This window comes from Oncorhynchus tshawytscha, linkage group LG05, assembly GCF_018296145.1.
Source record: "Oncorhynchus tshawytscha isolate Ot180627B linkage group LG05, Otsh_v2.0, whole genome shotgun sequence".
Lineage (NCBI taxonomy): Eukaryota > Metazoa > Chordata > Actinopteri > Salmoniformes > Salmonidae > Oncorhynchus > Oncorhynchus tshawytscha.
In genome coordinates this window covers 19,157,001-19,178,463 of record NC_056433.1, presented here as the reverse complement: position 1 = coordinate 19,178,463, position 21,463 = coordinate 19,157,001, and the positions used below count along the sequence as shown (strand labels likewise).

The 21,463-nt window shown below is 44.4% G+C and overlaps 1 protein-coding gene across 1 annotated transcript in view; it reads right to left on the bottom strand.

Moving 5' to 3' along the window:
- Positions 1-433: 433 nt before the first annotated feature.
- LOC112249853 (cyclin-dependent kinase 19-like) overlaps positions 434-21,463 on the bottom strand; it is a 61,957-nt gene continuing 40,927 nt past the window's right edge. Inside the window, exons 6-13 of the mRNA XM_042321614.1 lie at positions 17,104-17,235; positions 15,287-15,430; positions 14,894-14,963; positions 14,642-14,714; positions 14,385-14,482; positions 10,367-10,445; positions 6,332-6,559; positions 434-4,147 (exon numbers count right to left, since the gene is read on the bottom strand). Coding sequence (XP_042177548.1) covers positions 4,031-4,147; positions 6,332-6,559; positions 10,367-10,445; positions 14,385-14,482; positions 14,642-14,714; positions 14,894-14,963; positions 15,287-15,430; positions 17,104-17,235 — 941 coding nt within the window. The 3' untranslated portion in view covers positions 434-4,030. The remainder of the gene's footprint in view (positions 4,148-6,331; positions 6,560-10,366; positions 10,446-14,384; positions 14,483-14,641; positions 14,715-14,893; positions 14,964-15,286; positions 15,431-17,103; positions 17,236-21,463) is intronic.

Below are 21,463 nucleotides of genomic sequence, written 5' to 3'. Positions count from 1 at the left end.
ACATTTAAAAACAAATTTACTATAGCAAGTGCCTATTAAGTGCCAAATAAAGTAACACGGTTGACCGTAACTTGGTTGACAATTTAATCTTAAATCAGCCATAAATCCCATCGTGACAGGGGGAATGGAATCATGTTGTGTCACACCCTGACCATAGTTTGCTTTGTATGTTTCTATGTTTTGATTGGTCAGGGTGTGATCTGAGTGGGCATTCTATGTTGGATGTCTTGTTTGTCTATTTCTATGTCTGGCCTGATATGGTTCTCAATCAGAGGCAGGTGTTAGTCATTGTCTCTGATTGGGAACCATATTTAGGTAGCCTGGGTTTCACTGTGTGTTTGTGGGTGATTGTTCCTGTCTCTGTGTTTTGCACCAGATAGGACTGTTTTAGGTTTTTGCACGTTTGTTGTTTTGTTAGTTTATTCGTGTACAGTTTCTTTATTAAAGTACAATGAATAAGAACCACGCTGCATTTTGGTCCGCCTCTACTTCACCTAAAGAAAACCGTTACAGTTGTGTGCATGTGGAGTGGCAATTAAATGCAAGCTTCACAAAAAAAAAAGAAATTGCTAAAACATTTCTAGTCTGTATATCTACGGGTAACAGGGTTGACTTTTATGTTCGACAGCTCAGTTTTCCACCACAAAACAACAGAAAATGGCCAAAAAGAGTAGAACCAGCTCACCTGATTTTACACTATGATTTGACTATTAGATGTTCAATGTTTGTTTTGAGAAGGAATAGTTTCACCACATTAAAAATAGAGTTGAGTTCACATAACAGGGTTTACCTTAAAATGAGGGATAGATGTAAATGAATAACTAATCACATTCAATAAATAATAATCTTCAGAAATTACTTTGTCAAAGCAACAAAATAACTAGGGCTTTACAATAATGGTGAAACTTGGAGAAATGTTTGGATTAAGTGGTTTGAAATCTTCCTATAAGTGACACAGGGTTAACTGAGGGACCTGTCAAAATACAGGATTTTCGCACATTAGCAAGCATTTATTCATATAATAATCAGATTGGATTGAATTCTACATGTGGTCTATATTAAAGGGCACTTCATTTAATATAGCAGGCTTTTAAAATTCAAAATTGGTGCACAATTTCTACTTAAAATATCCCAGGGATGCAAAAGGCACTCGTGGAACAACCATATAGTTTATATTTCATTTAGAGTACAATTAACAATGCTGTAAGAAACAAGCGAATGCCTTCTTCAATTACGATGTTCAACATTAGATTTACGATGTGGAAATGGATATCCCAATCTTTTTAAAAACCCTAAGAAAACTCTCAATCTCTCATAGTAAAATTTAAGCATTGCACCATTCTCTTTGCTTTTGCATAGGAACTGTTTAACAGTTATTTGCCCCACGATCACTTGTTGGAGCCGCACAATGAATAATACTTTTGATACCTCGCTTGTATAGAGATACATTGAGAAACAGTATCTAATGTATTCTCAATGCTCTTCAACTATACTTCAGATATGCGCCAATAGAATAAAAGAGAGAAAAAAGGTTCAATAGCTGCTGGTTTTGTTCCCGAGTAAACACCACTGTTCTGGGAAGGCTGTTGTTAATCCACTGGGCCTGTGTGCCTGCCAGATCATACGGAACATAGAAAAGAGAAACTCAAACCCAAACCAATACAGTTACAATGTATCAGCATGAAATAGAGAGCCAGTCCGATATGGAAAAGATTCTGGGCGACTGTTAGGAACTCATCTTGAACAAGGAGGGAGCAGTCCCTTTTGTTCATCTAGTGTTTTGGCATTCACCACAACACACATAAGACATACTGTACTTCAGTAACCTGGGAGTGGTGAGAAAGAAATATGGTCTGTGAGGAGAGAGAAGGAGACAGACAGACAGACAAACAGACAGACAGGTGATGATCAACAGCAGATCTCTCAATCCACCTGTTTGACTGAGCCAGAGATGACAGACAAATCAAACACAGAAGAACTGTGCAGTATTACTGTCAGAAGCAAACAGCATCACAGAGAGCAGTATATCAGTTGGTTAGTTAGTACCTTGTATTGTTGCTGTGAATATTTTCTTACTATAGAAAACAAAATAAGAGTCTCTCTCCTTTGGCTACAAAAGGAGTGTTGATGATCATCATTATCATCATCGTCAACATATGCCTTGTGTTTCTGAACATCACAAAAGGCAGTTTAAAGAATCGTAATGCAAAGTCTTGATAAAGATTGCCTTGATCCTTGTGACAAACTGAACACAATACATGTTCACCATCACTGAACATGAGGACCCGTTCTGTCAATAGCCACTAGATGTCAATGTTTCCACATCCCTTCCCTAGTCACAGAAGAAGCTGAAGTGGCTGTCTTATCCCATGTTCATCTACAGTCTCTCTGTGTGTTTGGACTTGGACTTGGACTACACACACACACACACACACACACACACACACACACACACACACACACACACACACACACACACACACACACACACACACACACACACACACACACACACACACACACACACACACACACACACACACACACACACACACACACACACACACAGTGCAGATCCAGTCAACTAGTTCACAGGATAAGTACTATAAGAAAACCTTTTTCTACCTGGGTTAATACCAGGGGTGTGGAGTTGAAGAGGCTGGGGTGCAAGACTTCCCATATTTGTTCCAGGTCTTTGCAGATCCGTTCAGCAGTGCAGTCCTTTGACTGAATAAGAGGAAATACAAACATGTAAAGAACAATAATGAAACATTAAAAGCTAGAAAAATACATGGAAAATAAAAGGCAGTAACCGTCTCAGGAACATACACACTGTTAGCTGCACTATATGATGTCACCTTCAGTGATGTCTGTGTCCATGGAAAGACCTGTCAACCCAAGGTGTCCACAACAAGCATCTCACACACACTCAAACACCTCTGGCCAGAAAGGAGAACATTTAGATTCACCGACAAATGTTTCCTTGATGGACATGACTCATAGTAAAACAGTAGCTTGGTAGTTGTTATCGGTCAGGCGACATGGGGTACCTAGAGATGCTTACATAACTTGCTGCAGACTGAAGAAAGGCTGATAAACGGTTCCTTCCAATGCAGACTTTCAGACTACAAATCTAGAAAAATAAAAGGCTTAAAATTGAAGAAAAAAAAAGTATTTTATAACAAGATTAAGATAAAATGGTGTATTTCGTAATTCCCTGCAATCACATCAGCTAAAGAGCTAACTTTCTTCTGTACAAATGTATTTCCAAGCCAAGGGGAAGATCTCAGAAGATCTTTTGTCATCAGGAAAGTATTGGCTCATTTTCTTCCTTTTGATTCAATTGTTATCTGGTAACAGAAATCCAGGGTAAACAACTGTACAGTGAAGGAAAGTGATGACAGTAAAGGGCTATTTTCCTGTTTCATCCCATCTTCTTCTATATCGAACAATATTTACAAAAACATCCACAATCAAAGTAAACAAACTCTACATAGCAAACGAGCAAAAACAAGTCTCTTGTTAAACAAATAAAAAAAGGTACTCTATAGTATATATTTATATATGAACAGAGCTGCAATTCTTCCTCTTGAAGAACATGTTTTTGTAAGTGTCATGGTTCATAGTCTTTGTGTTGTGTAGTCAGTTGCACCTGACGTGTTTCCTTCTTATCTAGTATCAATCGATTTTGCCACTTGATGATAATAGAAAATCTTGTCCTACCCCTCAAGGAGGCAGGGTTTGTTTTTGGTTCCTATGTTGAGTTGGCCTTCATATTGCAGTGCCCTCGGGTGGGTAAGTGTGAGGACATTGGCTGGAAGTGAGGCCAGGGTCAGTCAGTGTAGTAGGGCTGACATGAAGGTGGATAATGAGTGACTGTTGTGTTGTTGGAATTATCTGACACATAATGAGGTCTGATAAGGATGAGGAGTCAGTAATACCTTGGCCAGAGGGAGGTGAGAGGTTATGCTAAGGTTTGTTTTTGGTCGAGGGTTGGTTTGGGAGAGGCCCCTGGCCTGTTCTAAGAGCCTCAGTAGCGGTGTGGCTGGTGTGAGTACTGTGAGCTCTGCTGGGATGACGACGAGTATCCCTGGGACTGAGTGGAACCTTGGATGTTGCTTTGGTAACCAAGGCGGGAGCTGGAGTGCTGAAGTGGAGAAAAGAATGGAGAGGAAATAGTCAACCGTTGACAGCTAGAGACCACATTTGTCATTAATTCTTTTTCGGTCAACACCACTGTAAAAATACCATTGTTTATTTTGACCTTGCATGGGGTTTGGAAATAAAACCTGTACAACATAAATTATTCCATAACTTTACCTTAGGACACCTTGTTGGAGGGAAATTACTTTTGTTGGCAATGTTTGCAATTGTAAATCTGGCTGAATAAGTTATAGGTCAAGAACGAGTCAAATAGAAAAGCATGATGTACACAGCCATAGATCTGTAGTACTTATCAACATACCCGCCACAGCTTTCCACTCTTGTTTACTTGGCATCTAAAGATGTGGACTACTTCTCATGGATTTCTCAATGTAACAGTATAGCTTCCGTCTGTCCCCTCGCCCCTACCCGGGCTCGAACCAGGGACCCTCTGCACACATCAACAACTGACACCCACGAAGCATCATTACCCATCGCTCCACAAAAGCCGTGGCCCTTGCAGCGCAAGGGGAACCACTACTTCAAGGTCTCAGAGCAAGTGACGTCACCGATTGAAACGCTATTAGTGCGCACCATCACTAACAAGCTAGCCTTTTCACATCGGTTACATCAACATATTTAGCCAGAGACTACCAACCCAATTCCAAGCTATTTACAGTACCATGACCTACAATTCTATATCCTAAAAAGTATACTGTATATCACACAACGGAGTAAAATAAAATCAAAAGTGGCTGATGCCGAAGACCTGGGGGTCTGAATGAATTACTGATCTGGGTTAAAGGGGACTGAGCCACACATCAGTAGACGTCAACAGAAGGGCTAACTAAACACCTGGCCGTGACTCACGCTAACCAACTCAGACTGGGCCCAAGGCCAAATGTCCTCTTAGAAAGGCAAGAAAAGGCAGAAGTCCCTGGTCTTTAGATGATAAACATTTATTAGGCCCTGAGGAGCTACAGCTGGACTGGGACCCAGAGGGCTTGGATGGAGGGTTGGGGGAATAGGAGAAGAACATGGCTGAAACCCCTGAAGTACGGAGACATCGGCCAAACTAATTCCAGTCGCCGCCTGTCTAGGAGTCTATCTACACTCACAGGCAGAAAGGAGGAGTGAGTTGTGCACATTAGGGTACTATAGCCTTGGGGAAAGTGATCAATGAGGGGGAAAGGGTGTTGCATGTGACGCCACAGACACAGCAAGCTAGCTCTGTCTGCCCATCCAGAAAGCACGGGGATATTAATACATCTGTTCTGCTAAGGCTTGACTTTGAAGAGTCCAGCAGCTGTCCACATGCAGCCTCAGCCCCCTGCTAAATATAGCCTAGCACCTCGTCAGTCAGTCAGTCCAGAACCCCACAGGGTCTGGGCCTAGCCAGGAGGAAACACCTCTGAACAGAACACCATTGAGATCCGGACAACAGGGAGATCACCTTTATCTTACCTTTCTCATATGTAAAACACTCTCCTTTCCTCTGTACCATGAACTCCACTCTGTCACTCTTGCTCATAGTCCCTCTCTTTCTCACTTACTCACTCTTGCTCTAACTACAGCCTTTCTCACTCTCTCTCTCTCATTTACTCACTCACTCACTCTTGCTCCAACTCTGTCTCTCTCTCTCACCCAGTGATAGGGGCTCAGTCAAAGATAGAGCAGGCGCCAAGAGGGGGAACAACAATGAGGGCAGCTTTTTTTGCTGTCACCTTTATCAACAGGCTAGTGTGAACTGGAGGAATGACATTATCATTCTGATATAACATGACCTGCAATCCTACTAGCTAGCACAATACTCCACTCTGGTCTGAGTTGAGGGGGTTGTGTCTGTTCACTAACTGAGCACAACACGTGTTTTGCACGTCCCTGACATACTCTGCTGTACGCGTCTGTACGTGTTTTAAACCTTGAGGGCTCTTTGGGGAAAAGTTCACAGCCATTAATTTTTACTCCATAGTCAAATGAATCATTAATAAAGGAACACTGTTGATGGTACATGTTCTGGGTCCTCCAAGGGCCTATTTGGATTAAGCAAATTTGAATAAGTCAACCCTAGATAGCAAACATGCCGTAGGTTATAAACTGTTGGTGACTGTCATCGCCTTCCATCTCCTTTCAATTAAAAAATGGACAGTAATACTATGGATGTATGTAAGGCTGTAAAAACTCAAACCTGGTGGATCCCAGTGCCTGAGGAGGCTCCTGAGGGCCCGGTGCGAGATTTCTTGTTGGGGGGCCCCTGGTCCTGGCCGTGCTGTAGGCCTCCCCCGGAGTTGGCTCCAGTGGCCCCTGCATTGCCGTTGGTCTGGGTGGAGCTCTGCTGGTTAGAAGCCTGCTGGGTGCCACTCTGCTGCTGGGCCTGGGCCTGGGCTGTCGTCTGCTGGTGCTGTTGGACCTGGTTCTGATGGAGGACAAACACATTCATGTTCAGTTGAACAGATACAGAGTAACAGATGGAGACTGCAATAATATTCATTGTGCACCAACATACTAACAGTTTCCTTGGTGTACAACTTTATTGTAATCTCCGATTTTGCACCAACACACTCACAGTTTCCTATCCATACAAAACATATTCCATACATGCACATTGTAAATAAGGTCTGCTAACTCAATAAATGGTATCAAGACAACATTACTGTTCAACAACAGCCAAATGTACAAATCGCTCACTGATCAATCATGGTCACTGTTTACAGTATTTGGGAACTGGGAAGTATGTTCCCAGTATTGCAGTGTTAGTTTGGGCTTAGTAAACAGTGGGCTGAAATGATTGAACAAGAATTACGCTCCGAGCCTTCAGGCCAGCTTATCACTTCTCAACAGCTCCACGACCACGAGGCTGGACACGTGAAAGTTTGGGTCAGCTAAAACAATGAGTCTCTCTCATACCCTCTGGGCCCTGGTTGGCACAGAGGCCCTGCAGCCTTCTTGACGGCTGCTCTGAGGCAACACTTGTATCAGGTGTTGCCTACTTGACAACAGCTGCCAATGTGATGCAGGGCTGGGATTCGCAGAAACCGCTCAGTGGGAAGGGGACTGGTATTTCTCTGGCTGTAGCACATGCATACACTCCCCTTCACCTCAAACACACTGATTTGGCTTGGCATAATACAAGCACCTGCTTTCTATAGGGTCTGGTATATTCACAACATGGTGTTTGATACCAGCCAGCCGACAGTACATTATCAGTAACACTATGGTCCAAGTAAAGCCTCCTGTAGCCTATCTGCTATCAGGGGAACAACTCCACGTTAGTGACCTTTACCTCAAGTAAGATATGAAGTTTAGTGAGAGTTTAGTGAGATAAGTCTTGAGATAAGTCTCGAGAGCTTAGTGAGATACAATTTCGAGAGCTTAGTGAGATACGCGTGGAGAGCTTAGTGAGATATGCTTTCGAGAGCTTAGTGAGATACGCGTTGCGTTGAGAGCTTAGTGAGATACGCGCTGAGAGCTTATGTGAGATACGCTTTCGAGAGCTTAGTGTAGTGAGATACGCTTTCGAGAGCTTAGTGAGATACGCGTGGAGAGCTTAGTGAGATACGCTTTCGAGAGCTTAGTGAGATACGCTTTCAAGAGCTTAGTGAGATACGCTTTCGAGAGCTTAGTGAGATACGCTTTCGAGAGCTTAGTGAGATACGCTTTCGAGAGCTTAGTGAGATACGCTTTCAAGAGCTTAGTGAGATACGCTTTCGAGAGCTTAGTGAGATACGCGTTGAGAGCTTAGTGAGATACGCTTTCAAGAGCTTAGTGAGATACGCTTTCAAGAGCTTAGTGAGATACGCTTTCGAGAGCTTAGTGAGATACGCTTTCGAGAGCTTAGTGAGATACGCTTTCGAGAGCTTAGTGAGATACGCTTTCGAGAGCTTAGTGAGATACGCTTTCGAGAGCTTAGTGAGATACGCGTTGAGAGCTTAGTGAGATACGCTTTCAAGAGCTTAGTGAGATACGCTTTCAAGAGCTTAGTGAGATACGCTTTCGAGAGCTTAGTGAGATACGCTTTCGAGAGCTTAGTGAGATACGCTTTCAAGAGCTTAGTGAGATACGCTTTCGAGAGCTTAGTGAGATACGCTTTCAAGAGCTTAGTGAGATACGCGTTGAGAGCTTAGTGAGATACACATTTGAGAGCTTAGTGAGATACACGTTGAGAGCTTAGTGAGATACGCGTTGAGAGCTTAGTGAGATACGCTTTCAAGAGCTTAGTGAGATACACGTTGAGAGCTTAGTGAGATACACGTTGAGAGCTTAGTGAGATACACGTTGAGAGCTTAGTGAGATACACGTTGAGAGCTTAGTGAGATACACGTTGAGAGCTTAGTGAGATACACGTTGAGAGCTTAGTGAGATATGCGTTGAGAGCTTAGTGAGATACACGTTGAGAGCTTAGTGAGATACACGTTGAGAGCTTAGTGAGATACGTTGAGAGCTTAGTGAGATACACGTTGAGAGCTTAGTGAGATACACGTTGAGAGCTTAGTGAGATACGCTTTCAAGAGCTTAGTGAGATACACGTTGAGAGCTTAGTGAGATACACGTTGAGAGCTTAGTGAGATACACGTTGAGAGCTTAGTGAGATACACGTTGAGAGCTTAGTGAGATACACGTTGAGAGCTTAGTGAGATACACGTTGAGAGCTTAGTGAGATACACGTTGAGAGCTTAGTGAGATACACGTTGAGAGCTTAGTGAGATACACGTTGAGAGCTTAGTGAGATACACGTTGAGAGCTTAGTGAGATACACGTTGAGAGCTTAGTGAGATACACGTTGAGAGCTTAGTGAGATACACGTTGAGAGCTTAGTGAGATACACGTTGAGAGCTTAGTGAGATACACGTTGAGAGCTTAGTGAGATACACGTTGAGAGCTTAGTGAGATACACGTTGAGAGCTTAGTGAGATATGCGTTGAGAGCTTAGTGAGATACACGTTGAGAGCTTAGTGAGATACGCGTTGAGAGCTTAGTGAGATACGCTTTCGAGAGCTTAGTGAGATACGCGTTGAGAGCTTAGTGAGATATGCGTTGAGAGCTTAGTGAGATACGCTTTCGAGAGCTTAGTGAGATATGCGTTGAGAGCTTAGTGAGATACGCTTTCGAGAGCTTAGTGAGATACGCGTGGAGAGCTTAGTGAGCTACGCTTTCGAGAGCTTAGTGAGATACTCTTTCGAGAGCTTAGTGAAATACTCTTTCGAGAGCTTAGTGAGATACTCTTTCGAGAGCTTAGTGAAATACGCGCCAAGAACTTAGTGGGACACGCTTTCGAGAGCTTAGTGAGATGCGCGTTGAGAGCTTAGTGAGATACTCTTTTGAGAGCTTTGTGAAATACGAGTCAAGAGCTTAGTGAGACACGCTTTCGAGAGCTTAGTGAAATACGCGTCGAGAGCTTAGTGAGATACGCATAGAAAATGTGTATGACAGAGAAGGCCTGGGGTTCCCTCTCAATTCATATCTCACTCATCCACCTGTATCCCATGAACTAAAGGCAACCACCTGACACACTTCAGAGTTTTACCTTCTGATTTCTCACCTTTGTTTAGCTGATGTGCTATCAGGGGACGGGCTAACTGGAGTGACGTTAACCTCCAGAGGTGATTGGACCAACCCTTCTCCTGTGTTGCTGGCTGAAGCTGCTGCTGTTGTGCAGCTTGTCCTTAATCCTTATTATCCCATGGTATGTCTTTCTCTCTTCCCTTATTTTAAAGGATTGGGGCAGTCCCACTCCTCACATATTTTCTGTTTATTGGATAGGACAGAGGTATACAGTAAAGATGGGGCAGGAATCAAATCCATGCTGCTGCAGTGGTATATGTGGTCCAGAGGCAGCGGCTCAGAACACTTAATCACCCTAGGCCACAGACTGCTTATTTTCAATGGACCCTTACCCTGCACTTTCAATAACCTTATGAAACCCCTACTGCTGGGCTGACATTCCATTACTGTTTCTATTAAGGTATTTTGGGTCTATTTATTTAGCTGTTTTGCGTCTTTTTACTAAAGTGTTTTGGGTCTAAAAATTAAGGTGTTTTGGGTCTATTTATTAAGGTGTTTTGGGTCTATTTTGTAAGGTGTTTTGGGTCTATTCCGACAGCACAATGACAGTTGTTAATAAAAGCATAAGGACAAAGAAGGCTCAGAATTGTGGGGGATTCTTGATGCATATCCCAGGATTACACTTTTAGTCTATAGCCCAAAGCATTTCACCTCTGTTTACCTTCTCTGTTTTCTCATCTGGCTCATCCTCGTTTAGAAACTCTCGTTTTGGGTAAGGTATCTGACATCCGGCAAATACACTACAGGAGAGAATGAGACGAGGGATACACACAATCAGAAACAGACTAGCTGGGTGCTATGCGTACAAATACCAATTATTCTTGATATACAGTAGCTTGCGAAAGTATTCACCCCCCTGGGGGATTTTGTTGCCTTACAACCTGGAATTAAAATAGATTTTTTGAGGGTTTGTATAACTTGATTTACACAACATTACACAACATGCTTTGAAGATGCAAAATATTTTTTTTTATTGTGAAACAAACAAGAAATAAGACAAAAAACTTGACCGTGCATAACTATTCACCCCCTCTAAGTCAATACTTTGTAGAGCCACCTTTTGCAGCAATTACAGCTGCAAGTGTCACGGCTGATTTCCTCCTCTTCGTCTGAAGAGGCTCTGGAGGATCCTGGCTGACTGCGACTCTGGCGGCTCCTGGCAGACTGACGGCTCCTGGCAGACTGGCGGCTCTGGCGGTTCCTGGCAGACTGGCGGCACTGGCGGCTCCTTGCAGACTGGCGGCTCTGGCGGCTCCTTGCAGACTGGCGTCTCTGGCGGCTCAGGACAGGCGGGAGACTCTGGCGGCTCCCGGACAGGCGGTAGACTCTGGCGGCGGACAGGCGGGAGACTCTGGCGGCCCCGGACAGGCGGGAGACTCTGGCGGCGGACAGGCCCGGCACCGGACAGGCGGAGACTCTGGCGGCTCCGGACAGGCGGGAGACTCTGGCAGCTCCCGGACAGGCGGGAGACTCTGGCAGCTCCGGACAGGCGGGAGACTCTGGCAGCTCCGGACAGGCGGGAGACTCTGGCAGCTCCGGACAGGCGGGAGACTCTGGCAGCTCCGGACAGGCGGGAGACTCTGGCAGCTCCGGACAGGCGGGAGACTCTGGCAGCTCTGGCAGCCCGGACAGGCGGGAGACTCTGGCAGCTCCGGACAGGCGGGAGACTCTGGCAGCTCCGGACAGGCAGCTCGGACAGGCGGACAGGCGGGAGACTCTGGCAGCTCCGGACAGGGGGGAGACTCTGGCAGCTCCGGACAGGGGGAGACTCTGGCAGCTCCGGACAGGCGGGAGACTCTGGCAGCTCCGGACAGGCGGGAGACTCTAGCAGCTCTGGACAGGCGGGAGACTCTAGCAGATCCGGACAGGCGGGAGACTCTAGCAGCTCTGGACAGGCAAGGCGCACTGTAGGCCTGGTGCGTGGTGCCGGCACTGGTGGTACTGGGCCGAGGACACGCACCTCAGGGTGAGTGCGGGGAGGAGAAACAGGGAGTACTGGGCTCTGGACACGCACAGGAAGCCTGGTGCGGGGGGCTGCCACCGGAGGGCTGGTGCATGTAGGTGGCACTGGACGTGCAGGGCTAGGGAGTTGCACAGGAGGCCTGGTGCGTGAGGCTGGCACAGTCTTCACCAGACTAGCACGCACCTCAGGACAAGTATGGAGAGCTGACCCAGGTGCCATCAAATCCCTGACACGCTCCGTCGGGCAAATGCCGTGCCTCATGCACCAACACAGCACCTCCCTCATAACTCTCTCCTCCAATTTCCCCATTAACTCCTTCACTGTCTCTGCTTCGCTCACCTCCAACACCAGCTCTGGTTCCATCCTTGACTCCTTACGGTAAACAGGGGGAGTTGGCTCAGGTCTGACTCCTGACTCTGCCACACTCTCCCTGTGCCACCCCCCAAGACATTTTTGGGGCTGTCTCTCGGGCTTCCAGCCGCTCTGCCGTACTAGCTCCTCATAATGCCACCTCTCCGCCTTCGCTGCCACCAACTCTTCTTTGGGGCAGCGATATTCTCCTGGCTGTGCCCAGGGTCCTTTCCCGTTTAGGATCTCCTCCCAAGTCCATTTTTCTAAATAGTGCTGCCTCTCCTGCTGCTGCCTGTTACCACGCCGCTTGGTCCTATTGAGGTGGGTGATTCTGTAACGGCTTTCTTCCGTTGAAGGAGAGGAGGACCAAAATACAGCGTAGTTCGTGTTCAACATATTTTAATGAAAGACGAAAACGTGAACACTACACAAAATAAAAATAACAAACGTGGCAAAACCGAAACAGTCCTATCTGGTGCAGAAAACACCGAGACAGGAAACAATCACCCACAAAGTACCCACAGAATATGGCTGCCTAAATATGGTTCCCAATCAGAGACAACGATAGACAGCTGCCTCTAATTGAGAATCAATCTAGGCAACCATAGACATACAAACTACCTAGAAAGGAAACAGCTCCATAAACATACATAAACCCCTAGACCGGACAAAACACATAAATCCCCCATGTCACACCCTGACCTAACCAAAATAATAAAGAAAACAAAGATAACTAAGGACAGGGCGTGACAGCAAGTCTCTTGGGTATGTCTCCATAAGCTTGGCATATCTAGCCACTGGGATTTTTGCCCATTCTTCAAGGCAAAACTGCTCCAGCTCCTTCAAGTTGGATGCGTTCTGCTGGTGTACAGCAATCTTTAAGTCATACCACAGATTCTCAATTGGATTGAGGTCTGGACTTTGATTAGGCCATTCCAAGACATTTAAATGTTTCCCCTTAAACCACTCGAGTGTTGCATTAGCAGTATGCTTAGGGTCATTGTACTGCTGGAAGGTGAACCTCCGTCCCAGTCTCAAATCTCTGGTAGACTGAAACAGGTTTCCCTCAAGAATATCATTGTATTTAGTGCCATCCATCATTCCTTCAATTCTGACCAGTGTCCCAGTCCATGCCGATGAAAAACATCCCCACAGCACGATGCTGCCACCACCATGCTTCACTGTGAGGATGGTGTTCTCGGGGTGATGAGAGGTGTTGGGTTTGCGCCAGACATAGCATTTTCCTTAATGGCCAAAAGGGTCAATTTTAGTCTCATCTGACCAGAGTATCTTCTTCCATGTGTTTGGGGAGTCTCCCACATGCTTTTGGCGACCACCAAATGTGTTTGCTAATTTTTTTCTTTAAGCAATGGCTTTCTTCTGGACACTCTTCTCTAAAGCCCAGCTCCTTGGAGTGAAAGGCTTAAAGTGGTCCTATGGACAGATACTCCAATCTCTGCTGTGGAGCTTTGCAGCTCCTTCAGGGTTTGGTCTCTTTGTTGCCTCTCTGATTAATGCCCTCCTTGCCTGGTCCATGAGTTTTGGTGGGTGGCCCTCCCTTGGCAGGTTTGTTGTGGTGCCATATTCTTTAAAAAAAAATGTATAATGGTTTGAATGGTGCTCTGTGGGATGTTCAACATTTCTGATATTTTTTTATAACCCAACCCCTCCACAACTTTGTCCCTGACCTGTTTGGAGAGCTACTTGGTCTTCATGTTGCAACTTGCTTGGTGGTGCCCCTCGCTTTGTGTTGTTGCAGACTCTGGGGCCTTTCAGAACAGGTGTAATATATATTAAGATCATGTGACAGATCATGTGACACTTAAATAAAGTCCACCTGTGTGCAATCTAACTAATTATGTGACTTCTGAAGGTAATTGGTTGCACCAGATCTTATTTAGGAGCTTCATAGCAAAGGGGATGAATACAGATGCACGCACCACTTTTCCATTTTTTTAAATGTTTTGAAACAAGTAATTTTTTTCATTTCACTTCACCAATTTGGACTATTTTGTGTATGTCCATTACATGAAATCCAAATAAAAATGAATTTATATTACAGGTTGTAATGCAACCAAATAGGAAAAACACCAAGGGGGTGAATACTTTTGCAAATCTATGTTTTTTTTTAAACACACACAACCAGGCCATTCAAGATAAAAACAGGAAACTATCAAATTCAAATACCAGACTATGACTATGAAATCAAATTGGAAGTGGGCTGTTTTTAGTTCACTGAATCAACCATCTCCATTGTTAGTTTATCAGACAGATGTATCATGGTGAAGATGTAACTGTGTTAATGTGTGGAGAGGATGACTATGATCTAGACTGTGTTTGGAAAATTAAGTTTAGTTGCTCTCACTCTGAGGTTGGTAAGGGATCCTCCAGGAAATATGGGTCCTGTAGTGCCTGTTCAGACGTAATCCTTTTAGTGGGGTCCATTGTAAGGAGTTTCTGGAGCTGAAAGGTGGTTAATGAACACTGGGTTAGTGGTGCCAAGCAAACCCGATCAGCCAGCCCAGGCTTATCGGTTTTACTTATTGGTAGATACGTTAGCATGCCCTCCATAAACTGGCACCTATGTTCAAGCATCTAATGGTTACTAGAAGGTGTGCTTACCAACAGGAAAACCTTGCTGTCAGGTTTGACTTTATGCTTCTCCATGTATTTGATTAGACTGCTATTTGCATACCTGAGAATGGGTGAGACACAGCAAAGACAAAAACCGACATCTTAAAGCAGGGGAATAGTCTCAACATGCTGCCTCCTTGAGAGAACGGTTGAAACGTGATATAAGATGTGTGTAAAAGGTTCAGGTATCTTTTGACAGCCGAGAAAGCCCAGGTATGGTCAGAATGACAAGCCACTCACGTCGTTCTCCTGAAGTCTTTTTGAAGGGTGGGGAACTCTGGCATCTTCCTGATGTCTTCCCAATCTTTATCTGGCCAATTCAAACAGAAAAACTTCAGTCACTTTAACCCAATTCTTATACTTGGACGAAGCACATGCTGTCTTCAGAGGATAATGTAATCTACTGTACATATTGTAGCTATGACAACAAGCACATGAGAAGGTCAAGGTTGATGATGACATAGTATACGTCATGACTTTCATGACCGTGGGAATGTAACTGGACTTTTACTGTGTGTTTCACATGGTCTTATCATGTGTGTGTGTGTGTGTGTGTGTGTGTGTGTGTGTGTGTGTGTGTGTGTGTGTGTGTGTGTGTGCGCGCACACAAGCATGTGTGTGTGCTGGTCAGACCTGCTGGGAAGCCCATGACACTGAATATCCTGTCCAGCTGGTCGTGGTGGAAGGGGTTGCTGGTCTTAATGTCCTCCTGGCGACAGTGGAATATGGGCTCCGATGTCAGCAGCTCCGCAAAGATGCAGCCAATCGCCCAAATGTCTGCATCGGACAGACAAGCAGTTAGCAATTAGACTCAAGTGGTCTCGGCCTATACCTTTGACCTTAGCAGGGACGGACACAAAGACATCAGCCATCAAGGGCTATCTGTCTGTGGCAATGTCTTCATCCTTCACTCAGTTTGGAAACTAGCCTTTTGTACCCATGATATTATATGTCCCATTGTGGAGAAACAGAGTGAATGATTCAAATATCTGTTAGTGAGAATGTCTTTATCCTTCCCTATGTTTCTCCACGACAGGACACAGAAAATGATGGGTACACTGTGTATTATGAGACACAAACTAAACTCCTCTAAACTCCTTTCAACAGTCACAGGCTGTAATGGATGCCTAGGGACTTAACGTGTTCAGATCTGCTACACTATGTATCTGTGATGACACCCTGAAGGGCTTGTTGGGTTTGGCCTGGAGGGCTCGATTGAGTAATATATGTCATTTATACTTGACATTCCCAGGCAAGGGTTCCAGGGATTTATTTTATTTAACCTTTATTTAACCTTTATTTAACCAGGCAAGTCAATAAAGAACAAATATAATTTAAGACAAAATGGGTAACACAGACAGAAGACACTGGCAACAGTACAAATACAACAGCAAACCAACAGTAGTGTGTGTGTGTGTGTGTGTGTGTGTGTGTGTGTGTGTGTGTGTGTGTGTGTGTGTGTGTGTGTGTGTGTGTGTGTGTGTGCAGGCAGGCAGGCATGTGTGTGGTGTGTAGGAAATAATACAATGAATCAGTAAAACAACATGCTTCCTTACATAAGGCAAAGCAAAGAGGTAACATCGGGTGACAACTACGTCTCAACAACCTGTACTTTTAGGTTGGTTTGGAGGGAATTCCAAGACCAGGGGGCTGAGTAATGAAATTACCTTTTTCTATGCTCGTTTCTAATTTTCGTAACTCTTAGCATAAAACAAGACTGAGATCTGAGCTTGTATGCGTTTTCATTTCAAGCTAGAACAGAGGATAGATTAAATGGCAGTATTCCTAAAATGGCATTATAAATAGGAATGTAAGAGTGTTGGAGCCTGCGTGTTGCTAGGGATGTCATCTAGCTAATTATACACAAGACATACCCTTCATACAGATAAAGACCACGTATCACACTGCTTGTCAGGCCCTTGCTGTCAATGACACCCACATAGTATCTGTGAATGTCCACATATACTGAGTCTGACCAGAGCTGTATATTTGAGATTTTATTCATTTAGCAGACGCTCTTATCCAGAGTGACTTACAATAGTGAGTGCATACATTTTTCATCCTTTTTCGTACTGGTCCCCGTGGGAATCGAAACCACAACTCCGGCGTTGCAAGCGCCATGCTGTACCAACTGAGCCACACAGGACCAAACATGACTCTGAGGCTGGCATAGAGTAACGAGAATAAATGCAAAAACTGTTTAAGTAAACAATCAAGGAGCAAAGTTCTACTGGCCTGTCTGTGCTGGTCGGTTTCAATTCATTTCCCATCTAATCTCCACACTTTGGTTACAAAATAGGAAGCATGTGTTAGGTATGAAAATCACAATAACTTCTCTGAAACGTCTTTCAACGTATGTACCTTTAGTATGAAAATAAATCAGGCTACATAATAACTTCTATGAAGGTCTTTTGATGCATGTACCTCTTGCCTTAAGGCTAACAACTCACCGATTGCTTTGGTGTAATGTCTGGCCCCTAGCAGAAGCTCAGGGGCCCTGTACCAAAATGTCACCACAACGGGGTCAAGGTCTGCCAGGGGTTTGAGAGGAGAGTTGAAGAGTCTGGCGAAGCCCATGTCAGCTAAAACATGGGTAAAATAGTGGGGGAAACACAACATAGTATCAACGTATATAAGATAGTGGGGGAAACACCACATAGTATCAACGTATATAAGATAGTGGGGGAAACACCACATAGTATCAACGTATATAAGATAGTGGGGGAAACACAACATAGTATCAACGTATATAAGATAGGGAAACACAACATAGTATCAACGTATATAAGATAGTGGGGGAAACACAACATAGTATCAACGTATATAAGATAGTGGGGGAAACACAACATAGTATCAACGTATATAAGATAGATAGTCAACGTATATAAGATAGTGGAAACACCACATAGTATCAACGTATATAAGATAGTGGGGGAAACACAACATAGTATCAACGTATATAAGATAGTGGGGAAACACCACATAGTATCAACGTATATAAGATAGTGGGGGAAACACCACATAGTATCAACGTATATAAGATAGTGGGGGGAAACAACATAGTATAGTATCAACGTATATAAGATAGTGGGGGAAACACCACATAGTATCAACGTATATAAGATAGTGGGGGAAACACCACATAGTATCAACGTATATAAGATAGTGGGGGAAACACCACATAGTATCAACGTATATAAGATAGTGGGGGAAACACCACATAGTATCAACGTATATAAGATAGTGGGGGAAACACAACATAGTATCAACGTGAATGAATGACAATGAAACACAGGGCGGCCTGAACCCAAGGCTACTATTGATATTGATTATAATTGATATTTGTACTGCACTGTTGAGGGAGCTGGCATGTAAGCCTTTCTCTGCACCGTTCATACCTGCTGTAAACTGTGTACATGATGAATAAACTTTGACTTGATTTCAGTGAGGGAGGTAGTGCTTGGTTGTAGGAAGGATCTCAGGCTCTGTTGAGCAAACCATACAGATGTGGGATCTTAAATTGAGTCAGTTTGTCACAGCAGGAAAATAATCCTGCAGCAACAGAAAATGTGAATTATTATGTGGATGACTTTTCCTTCAGCGAGACTGAAGATTGGTCTGAAGAATTGCATGACAAGATAAGTCTCAAGACAGTCCTGCCACCCCCAAAATCTTTTAAGAGCTCAATGCTGCTGTTCCTGTCTCTCTGCGGGTCTGGACTCACACTACAAGTTTTACAATTTGAAATGGAATGTTCTCTTGAAACAGGTTGATCAATCTAAGATCCTACATCTGTACTATGATTAATGTATAGCTTGTCAAAGCAACCATGCTTGAATTCCACTGCCTTTTCTCTCTCACAAGAGCGGGGAAATCAAAATATACAATGCTTTATGGCTGGTGTTTATGTCAAAGCTGTCAGTAAGTCAACTTATGGGCCATGTCTGCATAGCACTGGAGTCAAATCAAACCTTATTTGTCACATCCCCCAAATACAACAAGTGTAGACCTTACTGTGAAATGCTTACTTACAAGCCCTTAACCAACAGTGCCCTCTTCATGACTGTCTTGGTGTGTTTGGACCATGATAGATTGTTGGTGATGTGGACACCAGGGAACTTGGAAACTCTCGACCCGCTCCACTACAGCCCCGTTGATGTTAATGGGGCCAGTTCGGCACACCTTTTCCTGTAATCCACGATCAGCTCCTTTGTCTTGCTCACAGTGAGGGAGAGGTTGTTGTCCTGGCACCACACTGCCAGTGTGTTTTGTAGTCTTATGGGAAGGTCTTCTGTTTGTAGTCTTATGGGAAGGTTTTCTCTCTGTCGTCTTATGGGAAGGTCTTTTGTTTGTAGTCTTATGGGAAGGTCTTCTATTTGTAGTCTTTTGGGAATGTCTTCTGTCTGTAGACTTTTGGGAAGGTTTTCTGTTTATAGTCTTTTTTACCCCCTTTTTCTCCCCAATTTCGTGGTATCCAAGTGTTAGTAGTTACTGTCTTGTCTCATCGCAACGACTCCTGTACGGGCTCGGGAGAGACGAAGGTCAAGAGTCATGCGTCCTCCGAAACACAACCCAACCAAGCCTCACTGCTTCTTAACACAGCGGGCATCCAACCCGGAAGCCAGCCGCACCAATGTGTCAGAGGAAACACCGTACACCTGGCGAACTGGTCAGCACTGTACCCGGCCTGCCCCAGGAGTCGCTATTGCGCGATGAGACAAGGATATCCCTACCGGCCAAATCCTCACTAACCCGGACGATGCTAGGCCAATTGTGCGTCGCCACATGGACCTCCCGGTCGCGGTCGGCTGTGACAGAGCCTGGGCTCGAACCCAGAGTCTCTGGTGGCACAGCCTTAGACCACTGCGCCACCCGGGAGGCCCCTGTTTGAGGTATTTTTGGAAGGTCTTCTGTTTGTAGTCTTATGGAAAGGTCTTATTTTTGTAGTCCTATGGGAAGGTCTTCTGCTTGTAGACTTTTGGGAATGTCTTCTGTTTGTAGTCTTATGGGAAGGTCCTCTGTTTGTAGTCTATTGGAAGGTTCTCTGTTTGTAGTCTTATTGGAAGGTCTTCTGTTTGTAGTCTAATGGGAAGGGCTTCTGTTTGTAGTCTATTGGGAAGTGCTTCTGTTTGTAGTCCTATGGGAAGGTCTTCTGCTTGTAGTCTTTTGGGAATGTCTTCTGTTTGTAGTCTTATGGGAAGGTCCTCTGTTTGTAGTCTTATTGGAAGGTTCTCTGTTTGTAGTCTTATTGGATGGTCTTCTGTTTGTAGTCTTTTGGAAAGGTCTTCTGGTTGTAGTCTTATTGGAAGGTCTTCTGTTTGTAGTCTAATGGGAGGTGCTTCTGTTTGTAGTCTTATGGGAAGAGCTTCTGTTTGTATTCTTATGGGAAGGTCTTCTGTGTCTGTGCAGCACCTGAAGTGAAGTTTGGTGGTCTGGTCTGGTATGTTGGGTGTCACACTGCCATTGACACCCATGCATCCCTGAGCAGCAGTTATCATGGGGGTTCAGTGACTCTAAAACAATAACTTAGCACTAATGCTAGACTCTCAGGGTTAGGGTATAAATAGAGTCCGGCCGGTACTGCTGACCTGTGACATCATCCCAGAACAGTGCCATGCTCGGGAGTGGGTTAGGCAATAGCGAGATCTGTGTGATGTGGCCATTTTAAGGCTCTCTGCCTGGTCCTGTGTCCCTTTGTTCAGAGACCCTCTCAGAGGCTGGTTGAAGGTTAAAGCTGCAGCCATTGTCAAGTAAACAACCTCATCGATCTACAGTTGAAGTCAGAAGTTTACATACACTTAGGTTGCAGTCATTACAACTTGTTTTTCAACCACTCCATACATTTCTTGTTAACAAACTATTTTTTGGCAAGTCGGTCAGGACATCTACAAGTAATTTTTCCAACAATTGTTTACAGGCAAATTATTTCACTTATAATTTACTGTATCACAATTCCAGTGGGTCAGAAGTTTACATACACTAAGTTGACTGTGCCTTTAAACAGCTTGGAAAATTCCAGAAAATTATGTCATGGCTTTAGAAGCTTCTGATAGGCAAATTGACACCATTTGAGTCAATTGGAGGTGTACCTGTGGATGTATTTCAAGGACGCTGGAGCTGGAGGAAACAGATACAAAAGTATCTATATCCACAGTAAAACAAGTCACATATCGACATAACTTGAAAGGCCCGCTCAGCAAGGAAGAAGCCACTGCTCCAAAACCGCCATAAAAAAGCCAGACGGTTTGTAACTGTACATGGGGACAAAGATCATAACTTTTGGAGAAATGTCCTCTGGACTGATGAAACAAAAATAGACAAGTTTGGCCATAATGACCATTGTTATGTTTGGAGGAAAAAAGGGGATGCTTGCAAGCCGAAGAACACCATCCCATCCGTGAAGCACGGGGTGGCAGCATCATGTTGTGGGGGTGCTTTGCTGCAGGAGGGACTGGTGCACTTCACAAAATAAACCAATAGGTCATGAGGAAGGAAAATTATGTGGATATACTGAAGCAACATCTCAAAACATCAGTCAGGAAGTTAAAGCTTGGTCACAAATGGGTCTTCCAAATGGATAATGACACCAAGCATACTTCCAAAGTTGTGGCACAATGGCTTAAGAACAACAAAGTCAAGGTATTGGAGTGACCATCACAAAGCCCTGACCCATAGAACATTTGTGGGCAGAGCTGAGAAAGCATGTGAGAGCCAGGAGGCCTACAAACCTGACTCAGTTACACCAGCTCTGTCAGGAGGAATGGGCCAACATTCACCCAACTTATTGTGGGAAGCTTGTGGAAGGCTACC